Below are 12,006 nucleotides of genomic sequence, written 5' to 3'. Positions count from 1 at the left end.
CTCTTAAGGAGCACCAAGAACAATTGGGACTGCAAAGCACCAGTGAAGGACTGCCAGGCATAGGGGAAGTCCTTTACGCTCCTTTAAACAATCTCTAACTCCCTGTTATCTCAGAGGGCATGCTTTTTTCCATTTTGGACAATGGTGATCAGCAAGACAAAAGCCTGCACTATTGCTCTTAAATTCTCACATGTCTTTAATCTATGGTCAGCCTCATCTATTTGCCTAGGATTTTTCAGCATCTTTGTCTCCCTGTCACTGTGGAAACAGTTTGAGTGTGGGAGGAGGGGAGAATTAGAGAGAAGGGTAAAAAATCTGCAGGAAGAGCATGTAGCTAGGAAGCAATATCCCAGCAAATACAAGTACACAGAGCTGGATACAGGTGCAATGAAGATAAGGTGCATAAAAAAAAGAGAGGGCTCAGAAGCTGGCCCTCTGCTGTAGGGCTGGGAATACATGCTCTACCCGAGGGTAATACCTCTCTGCAAGCAGAAGGAGGAAGGGTAACAAAAACCTTCATCTCCCTTCTATAAATCCACTCCCTTCTCACTTGCCTGAAAAGCCTCACTGCATAAGGCAATATTTAAACCCAGGCAATCTTGACAAGATCACTTTAGATCTGAGAAATGTTTTCTGTTTTGTTATTAAACAAAACAAATGACACCAACTTTTCACATACAACAGAGCTTTGTGTGAAATGAAGCACTAATAAAGAGTTGAGGATTTGCTGCAGTCTGTAAGCAGCAATAAGTTTACACCACCTGAAAAGGGCAGGCACACTAGGTGGGCTCTGGTGCAAAGCATGAGTCACAGCTCCTGCATGGAGTGCATATGCATACACCAGATGTAYATGCCACATAAACACTGCTGTCCAAAATAACTTTCTTGCATAAGGTACACCTTATCTATGTTAGAATATTCAAACAATTGATTTAAATTATGAATATAACTTTGTTTATCAATAATTTAATCCTATGGCCTTCTTGTATACTCCTCACATAACCTAGGCTAGAAGGCTTCTGGGTTGTTTATATGGGAAAAGTCACTGATAAGAGAGGCAGACCACTCTCCTGTAAACACATTTTCTCTCTCACATGATATCCAACCCTCTTAAAGATGCAAGATCTGTCAGACCCAGGATAAGAATTTTAACCTCTTTAAAAAACTCATCCTGAAAGCCTGAAGAGATCCGAATATAAAGAGTTCTTCTGCTAGTGTCATCATGGAAGCAAACAAGCTGTTCACATAACTGCAAAGAACAAATGAGCATCTGTCAAAAATATTTCTCTGTTTTGTCTTCATATTATGAATCAAGGTACAAGCAGACATGCCTTCAGATGAGCGATTTCTTGTTTCAACTGTCAGACCCTTTTCCTAGATGCTCTTTTAGTTTTCTCTTGTCCCTGTTGGTGATCAAACTGAACATAGGCCTTCCTTGAAGAATATAAATGTGCAATGGGTGGGAGGTTAGGAGAAAGTAGTTCACACTGCTAACTGCTCCCTAATTTGCTATCAAATTCACTTGTAGACAGCTTGCTTAATCAGAGAGAGAGCAAAAAGGATGGAAGACAGTATCAACAGTCACTGGTTGCTGGTTTCAGTGCAAGGGATGGAGTAGGCCATGAATACTTGCTCCACTCTATTAGTTCAGGTCTTTTAGTCAAGCAGCACATTCCTCTAAGGAAGAGATCAGAAAAGCAGCCACAGACAGACTGAAAAAAAAAAAGATGACAAGATGGGGTGGGGGGGGAGGGAACACTTTTCCTTTCCTCTAACTGTCTGACCGGGCATCAACTCAAGGAGGCCAAACACTGTAGGTAAAGGTAACTCGTGTTCTAACACCCATATTTTACCACCCTCTGGCAAAAAAAGCTTCCAARGAAAAGCATCTCTTTACTTCTCATGGGAGGGACTCACTGAAAAATTAGCAAAAACACAACTGAAAGAAAAAAACAAAGCAAAAAAACCCCCAACCCACTAGTGGCCTCCCCTATGCTGTATAATTTGAACCTTGTATTTTCTCATTGTGTCATATAGTATACATACTGCATGGCTTATAATGATGGGACATGAAAAAGATAAAAGTAATGTACGCCTACTCAGCCAGCACTAAACTTCTTCCTCATCAAGTCCTACAGAAGCTGTATAGGCAGACTTTGTCCTCAGGTTATCAATCTCTAAACATCTGCTGCTGGCCATTCTCAGAAACAGGATACCACAGAAGACGGACCTTTGTTCTGACCAGCGCAGCTTCTTCATGTAAGTTAGGCTTCCTCAGGCTTTTAGTATTTCGGTAATATGGAACATGTGAAGTACGTTATGTAAAGTTTCTAGGTAGCACAATTTAGAAACACTTCAACCTCTAAAACTGAAAAACTGGCACATAAGCAGTCTTTAACATAAAAGGAGAACATTAAATAGGCCAAAAGAAATCAAGTAAACTGATTTTACTTATCATTCTAAATTCCTGATCAGCTTGAGACCTAAGGAGGAAATAGCCATATTTGGAAGTCCTGGGCTAAATCTCATTCTGTATTAGTGAAGTAAAAGTCACTACCCTTACATGGTTTCACTGCACTAACAGATCTCTGTTCTCCCATGTTTAAGATTTATAGCAGCTGAACTTGTATCTCACCATTCCAGAGCTGTCCTTGCTGTAGTACAGCACCTCTTACATCAAGACACCTCCCTAACTTGCATGCATACGTGCATAAATTCATTGCATTTCAGCCCTACTGTGTAGTATAAGTTGCTCCTCACACCATACTGGTTAGGACGTACATCTTACCTTGACATTCTGAAGGGAAGCCAGCTCAACAGCTTTTTGGGCCAAAGTTAGCAAGTTGGCTTCTTGAGAAACACGCCGTCTCCTTCGTGTACTCTGGATTACCCCACCTCTGACACCCAGAAAGTCATTAGCTCTCTGCGTGTTTTCTTCAGCTGCTGCTGTCTGCTTCTCCCCATCTCTACCGTTCGGGGCTGTAGCTTTCCTGTCTGCCTCCGCCTGGCGCAGCTGCAGCTCACTGTTGACCAGGACGTCCTTCTGCCCCAGATCCATTCTGTTGGGGTGTGAATAGCTACTTTTGTTGTGTGCCAGTGCTTCAGGGGGCTGCTGTAATGGGACCTCTTGCTGATGCGTTTGCCAGTGATGCAAAAATAAATTGCTGGATTGTTCTTCTGCCTGCTTGGAAGCCAACACTTCGCCTGCAGATGTCAGCAGGACACCTTCTTTGGAGAGTCTCCGTGACCTCCTTGGAAAGGGAATCTGGGTCTGAGGTAGCACAGTCTGTTGGTTCTGCTCTGTTAGAGCCTTGAGCAACTCCTGGTTCCTCTCTGTTTGCTGAAACTGGTGTGCCATCATGTGATGCTGAGGTGCTGCAGCTGCCACATGAGGCTGTGCTATGGAAGTAGCTTGCTGTAGGCTGTAGGCTTGCGTGGCAGCCTGTTGCTGCTGCTGCTGGGGGTAGAAATTCTCAAACAGTTGTAGCTGGGGAAGAGCTTGTTGTTTTTGTGGAGCAGTAAATGCTGGATTAGAAGAAGCTGGGGCTTCTTGAAAGACATGTAACAATTCAGGAAGACCTTGCTTCTGGCCTTGGTGACCAAATGCAAGTTGGAAAGGCTGTAATGGCAGACTTTGATTCTGCTGCTGCTGTTTCTGCACCTGGTGAAAAGAATTCATTTGGGCCTGCTGTCTAACCAGGGCTTGCTGTTCCAGCTGAGCCTTCTGAGACATCATCTGCTGGACAGCATCTTCATACAAGTCCAGCTGTGATACAAACACTCCTTTCTCTGGATTTCTTTTAAGGGCTTCTGGGTGGCCATAGAAGCCCGGGGCACCAGTGTTGGAATGGGCTCCTTTTGGGTTGCCCCCAAAAACCACACTGTGGTTCCACATTGCAGGTGGAGACTGCCAGTGGGAATCACCTCTCTCTGGCAACCGGTTTCCCATTAATGAATTCTGCCACTTGACTGCTGTCACTTGCTGGGACATCATCATCGATTCTCCCCGATCTTGATTGTAAACAGAGTTCATCAAAGCAACATTGTTGGGGGCACTTGTTAATCCCCCTGCATGGGAAATCTCCATAGTTTGGGAGACCGGTATATTCCCTCCGTGCCCATAGTACTGTCCTTCCTTAAGTTGCTGCTGTGGTTCCTTTGCTGACACAGCTATTTCCTGCTCATTAAAATAGGCAATTCGTTTCCCAGTCCTTTTACTTGAGGACTTTTGCTGAGCCTGAAGATTCATGGTTCAGGCTATTCTCCCAGCTGCACAAACCGTATTCACAGTCCACCCATCCCTGAGGTTGGGGGAAAAAAGGCACAGAAGTCTCTCTTTTCCATTCAGTTTTAGTAATAAAGGATAGGAAAAAAGTCCAGATGAAAGTGCATCCACTTCCTTTTTCTTTGTGTGCTTCTCCCACTTCTTTTCACTCTTATCCTTTGTGGTTCAGAGGTCAGTAGGGTCCACTTAGTTATAGGGCCTGAAACAGAGAAGCAATTGCTATGAGTCATCAGCAGACATATCTGGCAAAAAAACCCTCACACAGTATGCAATAACAAGCATGCCTGCCCCATTTCCCATGGAAATTAAGATCAGGATTACATAGGTAAGAAACAAGATAGATTTGACCTGCTAGGAGAACATAAAATGTCTTGCTTTTACAAAATAGTTATCAGACTATATCTGCATGATGTAAACTGCAATTGCACACAGACTACTGACTAATCACTCAAGCTCATTCTGAAGGCTTTCCTCTTAAACTCTCTCTCATCTGGCCAATTACTTCTGTGTCTTAGTGTAGCCAGAATAATCTGTTTTTAATCCAAACACAAAACAACATCTAAAAAACCTCATGACTTGCCAAAAAGACAAACCGTGTCATGCCACATCTCCCAGAGACATTTAAAACGCACACACACGCACACCAAGGCTGCAGCCAAGCATGCAGTAAGAGGCTCCATTCAACATTTTGAAGGAAAGGGACGGGTGGTAGCTTTTCCTTCACCACCACACCATTACAACTGCTGTCCAACTAAGAACTGCCCACCATGCATCCATGCGCTGCAGACAGGGCCTGAGCAACCTGCTGCCCTCTCAGATGCTTTTTCCAGCAGCTGAAAGCTACTGCTCCTGCTCAGGTCATACGGTAAAGTAGTTCAGGCAAATTGTTACAGCTGCTCCTGGACACCAACAAACATCTGTTAGTGTAGAGCTACAAAAATAATAGGAGAAAGTCTTTCCAGAACATACAGTCCAGGACAATTCTACCCTCGTCTTCCCCCAAAATACAGCAATCCACAAACTTGGGTTTTAAAAGCCTAGTTTACAGTATTAAAGCCTAACATGTTCTCTTTAGACATATATTAGTATTCATATTAGGATATCTAAAGCCTTTTACAGACATTTAGTTTTAAATTAAACTCTTAAAATATCAAAACCCCAATGATAAGGTGCAAGCCTCTATTGCTACCTCTCTTCAACATGCACTCTGCTCCACTCTCAGTCACATTGTGCCAATGTATTTCAGAAAGACATTAAGAGATTGTTAAAAATCTATTCATTATTTCAACTCTTTTCCATTAAAGTCAAGTTTCTCTTGAAGAGCGCAGTTCACCTCTCAGGCTTTAGAGGCACAGGAACAAGCAACACTTACAGCAAGGTACTCCTTCAGGAATTTTGCATAACTGAAGTTTAGAGATTCCCCCATCTCAGGTGAACTAGTCAACAAAAAAAACTATGGGAAGACCTGCAGGTAAAGCACCAATCATAGGTATAGACCAGAAGCCCTGAAGTCTCAGAATACAGCAAGATTTGAAAACAACAAAAGAGAAACATTTTTACTGATTGATGACATGAAGGCATGTTTGCAGACTCACTAATATCTATTACTAAAATAGCACATTTCATTCCAGAGAGTCACAAARTGTTTTAGAAACAAATATGCAATTTAGGGATCAACTGCAAAAGAAATCTCTTCTCCTTTTACATGGAAAGGCAGCAGCTTTCCCCTTTGTACCTTACGTACGACAGGGAATTCCCAAGCAAGAACAAGGCCATTTCGTATAGAAACTGCCCTGGAATTTCACAAGTCCACACAAAGCAGGTAAGGCTTTAAAACCAACACATGTACTCCTGTAAAACCTGCAACAAATCCTTTTCTCTCTTTATAAGATGAAAACCTATTAAAGCACATTGGGGTCCTGTAAGGTGAGTTCCACRGCTGCAGAGCGGATTTCAATACCGGGGTGGGGCTGGGAGCATGAGGAGGAGGAAAAGGCAGAGGGTTCAAACTTATGCAACTTCCACCCCGGAGGCCAAGCTCGGCGGCGGTGCTGGGGGAGTCGGGGGCCTGCGTTTCAGCGAGAGGAGAGGTGACTCACTTCCTCGGCCTGTTACACAGCCGTTCCCCGCGCTCCCTCCCCCTTCCCTGGCAGCAAACCCTGGCCCACCGCCACCGGCCCGATCGCAGCGCCAGGGCGTTCCTTCCTCCTCCAAGCACAGGCRCTCGGCTCATTTTCCAGTCCTCTTTCAACAGGACTAAAATAACCCTAGGAGAAACTATGGACATGTGAGATGGAAAAATTTCTTAAATTGCAACTAGTACACAAACGAGCAAAACTTATTTGATGAAATCCTATTGCAAAACCTCACTATGGGAGGGGAAAATATCCCACAGCCGGCCACTGGATCCCTGGTAGCAAAACGAAGAGCTGGAAAGTTGCTGTATTCCTCTCAAGAGTGTTAACGTTGTTTTCCCTCTTTGCTTTTTGCAGTGCTGCTACAAATTTAACAGAGCTAACAGCTTCACCACAGTACCTCAAGTAATACTACTAATAGTGGCTTACAATACTATTTTACTTTCTGAAATCATTACAAACTATTTTTCTCCACAAAACGGTCAACCTCATAAAAATTTTCCTTCCACTGATGCTCCCACATGCCTTCGTATCAGTCACTCAAATAATTCCAATAAAAAGAACTAGGTTTTTCTGTAGATCACAAGACATTACCACTAGATCAAATTTCAACCTGCAAGACAGCCTTTAGAAACTCTGCTTAACAGCTTTGCTACACTTTGAGGAAGAACACAAAGATAACTGCCCAAAAGCTGGCACACAGCTTCAAGAGTTCCTTTTTTTTTTTTTTTTTAACCCTCTAAAACAAAGTCGCTGCTGTTCTTAGTAAAGGTGGCTGAGGTTTGCAACTACCACCCATACTCAGGTATCCAGAAGACTTTTAAAAAGAGGGCTCCCAGACTAGCGAGAAAGCGTTGCATTAACACAGCTCTCCAAACTTCCACTTGTGGGGATTTGGCTCTGTTCTTTCCATTACTAGAAAAGAAGCCTTGAGTATACAGAGCATAGCTCAGTCTGGTTTACAGGTGCGCCTGTCTAGGAAAGAAAGTAACTGTAAGATGCAAAGTTTACAAAAGCAGTTCAGAGATAACCTACAAAGAGGGAAAAGAATGGGTGCTTGTGTGTTGTATAAAGAGGTCTTAAAAATATTCTGCGCCTCTGATGGAAGTTACCTTCTCACTTTGGAAGACTGTAGGGACTGAAGAGCAACTGAAGTTATAACAGCACAAAACCCAAGATAGTGAAAATGACATTATTAGGGGAGAAAGAGATTTAAGATACTTTGAACAAAACACACTTACTGAACATCCCAACTCACCCAATTACATGTGAAAATAAAGAAATTTTAACTAAGAGATCTCTTAAAAAATAGAATTTAGTGCATTCAGTATTAAGTGGAGAAAGAAAACAACACAGAAATAAGCTTTTAGGAATTTCTTTCTACATAGTAGAACAGCAGAAAAACATCTTGCAGGTCATCTTAATAACAACAGTCCACAGTTTCAGCTCAAGTGATAGATGTTCAAGCTGCAGCATGACTATGCTCCAGCAGAGCTCACACTTGGCAGCTGCATCGGCTGAGCAATGCTGGCTCGCTGACTGAGCAGGCTTTCCTCCCTGAGGTTGAGGGATGAGCTCACTGTATCATCATCCTAGCCACTTACCAGCTTTGGGTTTTTTTTGTTTGAATTTCAGCACAAGAGTCAGCCTGAAGTAGCACAGTAAAATGGCAACATACTTCCCAGCTTAAGTGTGCTTTGGAGCAGTATGCTTCTGACCGGTTCTTACCTCTGAATAAAGCACAGAGACAGTTCTCATATCATAATTCCCAGTAGATACCGGGTCTTGTCTCCAAGTATATGGAAGTGATATGATACTTCGTATTGCTTTTACAACACACAGAGAAAAAGCAGAACCTAACATCAGTATACTTTGCTTTAATGACTCTAAGATTTGGCATGCACCATCATCAGCTACTTTCACTTGCAGGGACTCCTAGCATATAAAAACATCTCTCAATCTTACTTCAGAAGAATACAGATTGCATGTCACCTCCTTTAATACCATGAATATTTTCAGATTTCTACAGAATTTTTCTTGTTGCAAGACTTTCACTTCCAGACTTTAAAAGAACTTCAAATTAGATATGCATATACACAATGGGTACATATGCAGTATTTTCTGGAATGAAAAACATTAATGAACTAACCTATGGCACCTTGCTGAAGGAACTTAGGGTTTACATTTTTAGCTGTGACTTCTCCAGCACATCTGCACATCAGCACCAGAACCTTATTAATGAAGATCATAAATACATATAAAACACAAAGACATCAATATATCTACCTGGGTCCAAAGAACTGAGGCCAGGACAACATAAGAAGATTGTTCAGTTTAAACATATCAGAAAGGTAAAGATCTGTACTAGCTTTTCATGAGACAAGGTGTGACAGAGATTCACCAGAAATGCTAAATAATACCTGTTTCCTTACCAACTCACAACCCTTGTGCTCCTTGTCCTCTACTCAAACATCACTTTATTCAGCTTCTCAATGCCAGTGAGAAAACCAGAGAACCAACTTCTGGCACATCCTACCTAAGTACAAAGATGAATATCCTAAGCCCCCATGACAGAACTGAACCCCACAGAAGCTCAAAGAGGGCAAAGAGGCAAAATTAGCTTATTGCCTACCTTTTCCATGATACTGTGTTCCCAGAGAGGAGAGGAGAGACAAGCAGGAGAGCACAAAGTGCACACTGTCAGAAGAACCACTGCAGAGGACTTGTAGAGYGATATTTAGAGCTAGTCAACTCAACAGGCAGGCAGTTTATCTGGTCTGCAGGTTAACCACACTGTTCATGCAGAAATACTCAAGCTGGCTTTACACAGAGCCAGGCCTGCATTCAGGGTGTATCGGTTCAGATGTGGCAGTACGTAAATGCAGTGGAACCATCTCTGGAAGCAGATCAGCTGCTTGGGCATGATGCTGTATTTGAGTTAATGTGCCAGCAGGCAGACAACGTGAATGGTCTTGCACTGTATTCCCAGAAATGGAAGTACTGAATAGGTTTGTAAAGACACCTGAGTATGTGTACTTGGACTTAGCTCAAGTTAAGCAGTGCTATTATCCAAGATTCGGTGCCTGTCTTGTGAAATCTGGGCTGGATTGAGGCAAAGTCTCCTGTGAGACTTACTTAAGTATACAAGAGGATTGAGGAGAACTCCGCATGCAACTGGGATGCTGTCCTCAAACAACAAAGTACTTTCAAAATGCAGAGATCTGAGGAGTGCAGGGCAGAGGCACTCAGAGCTGCTCGCTGGGCAGGGACCAGCCCTGAGCTCCCTTGAACAGATTCTGCTAAACCCAAAGCAGGGTCTGCAAAATCATTTAGGCATCCCTACACTCTACTGCCATCATATCCCAGTTTGCAGTCATCCTATCCCAGTTTATCATTAGCCTAGAGAGTTTGTTATAAAACCTTTCTAAATTCAGGTTTTTCTTAAATTAAGGTTAAAAGGTTATTTGATTTAAAGAAGAAAAGTTTAAATCATTCCAATCATTGTTTCATACATTAAAAGATCTTCCTCATCTCCCTTCCTTTAAAACTTTTTGCCTTGATATTTACTAACCACTCAACAGTACTTTCTCTATTTCTTTAAATACTGTTTTCCATCAAGTATGCACGTATTTATACTATTTCACATGCCAAGTTCATGACCTCACATTCTGTAGCAACATTAAACTCTACTCTTCAGCCCATCTGTTGAGAGCCTCCTGCAGTCCTGTGCTTCCTTAGTTCATCTGTTATACCGCCTATATTTAGTAAGATAAGTTTAAATTCTGCACATTCCTGATCTCCTTTGGGATTGTCTGCATACAATTCTCTGACATAAACCACAGAAATGATCCAGGAAAGACCCTGACTTCTCCTCAAACCTTGGCAAAGTTAAGCATGCAGAAAATTATAATAAATGGCAGCAAATCATCTATTTCACCACTTTAATCCTAGCTTATAATTACTTTGATTTTGTAAGTTTTTTCATGTGCCAAATAAGCAGTGTTCAGGGGTTCTAGCTGAGGTACCCTCTCAGCCTTACCCACAACGATGCAGTCAGTTCCTTACAGGAACTCCATCAAATCAGAGTGACGAGAATCACGTCTCACTAGCAACTCAAATTAGTGCTCTCTCCTCTAGGTTCAGTCACTTTCAACTACAACGAACAGATTCCAGGAACAATCTTTACATTTAAGTCAAATGTAGCAAGCTAGTGAGTGCCTGTCTTTCTGAGATAGAGCACTCGAGGCTGCCTTCTCTAATTCACTACTTAAGGTCGAATCCCATAGCATTTATGAAACAGGGAAAGAATCATGACCCACATTTTACTAGATGAAGAACAAAGAGAAACTAAAATAATGTCTAAGACCATATAACAAACCAGGGCAGAATCAAGAACAGCATGTAGGATACTAACTACAAGTCCCACTCCCAATCTACAAGAAAATACTGTTTAAATCTACATGCAAAATGTAAATATTGAGGTCACTGTAAAGGGCACTGAAAAAATTGAGATTCTTAGTCAAACAACTCTGTWCAGCTAGCTGTAAAGAAGGCTGCACAAGGAGTATACGCTATTTATTTTAATACAAAAAGGGCAGATTAAATTTAATGCTTCCAGTGCAATAGCAGGATGAATTTAGTTCAATAGATTTTGTTGTTGTTGTTGTTTTAATTAAGTCACTGGAGATTTACAGTGCATCACAAGGAAAMAGTTAACAGAAATTTGCCCCTGTAAAACCCTCACCTATTGCAACAGATTTGGGTAAGAACCAAGGAAGCAACAAAAATGCAGGGTAGTTTTTGTGTTCGGTCGAAGATTTGCCAAGATTTTTGCACAGCTTCTCCATATCCRATGCCTACTGTCCTGTATATGAAAACAGCTTCAATCTCCCTCTCAAAAGCCTCTCCCACACATGTACTTTGTCACGTTTTCTTCCAGACAGTTAGCACCATCACAATTCCTGCAGATTGTTGGCAACCTCCTACTCACCGCCCCACAGGAAGGATAGCAGCACAGCTTTCCTGTATACCACCGCAAGGGGAACAAGAGAAAGCAGAAAACAGACCATGCTTGTAAATTGTACACAGCAAAGCAAAGGAATTGATCTTATGAACGAAGGCAGGGGAAAGCTCAAAGCAACTGAGAAAYGCAACATTGTCCAAGAAAGCCAAAAAGGTAAATGGAGGACGACCGTTTAATGTCCCTTTCACTTTATACCAAGTGGTAGGGCAATTTCCACAAATACCTAGACAGGCTGTCTCTACAGGTAAAGGCGTAGTTTCCAGGAGTATAGCACCATAGATAGAGCAGCATCTGAAGCCCAAAGCGAACAAGCAAAACCAACCAACTGAACAGTCTCCAATTCAAAAGAAGCCCACTGGAAAAGAATATAAACATGTATCAACCATCCCCAAGTGAGAGACTAATCTAGGGAACTGTATCAGATGAAAGGCCTAGAAATTAATAAAGTAGTTTTAAAAACCTAGGAAACAGGGAAGACTTACCTGTTTGAATAACACTGCACAGCAGAAAAGGATCTCTCCACAGCATGCTCATAGTTGAGTAAGGGGATCCAAGGGAAACCA

The 12,006-nt window shown here is 42.1% G+C and overlaps 1 protein-coding gene across 1 annotated transcript in view; it reads right to left on the bottom strand.

The window, feature by feature from the left end:
- ELMSAN1 (ELM2 and Myb/SANT domain containing 1) overlaps positions 1-12,006 on the bottom strand; it is a 36,839-nt gene extending 24,833 nt beyond the window's left edge. Inside the window, exons 1-2 of the mRNA XM_026061651.1 lie at positions 11,926-12,006; positions 2,789-4,484 (exon numbers count right to left, since the gene is read on the bottom strand). Coding sequence (XP_025917436.1) covers positions 2,789-4,249 — 1,461 coding nt within the window. The 5' untranslated portion in view covers positions 4,250-4,484; positions 11,926-12,006. The remainder of the gene's footprint in view (positions 1-2,788; positions 4,485-11,925) is intronic.

Source organism: Apteryx rowi, unplaced genomic scaffold (genome assembly GCF_003343035.1).
Source record: "Apteryx rowi isolate R43461 unplaced genomic scaffold, aptRow1 scaffold_183, whole genome shotgun sequence".
In the NCBI taxonomy this organism is placed as follows: domain Eukaryota; kingdom Metazoa; phylum Chordata; class Aves; order Apterygiformes; family Apterygidae; genus Apteryx; species Apteryx rowi.
This window is presented reverse-complemented; position numbering and strand designations above follow the sequence as displayed.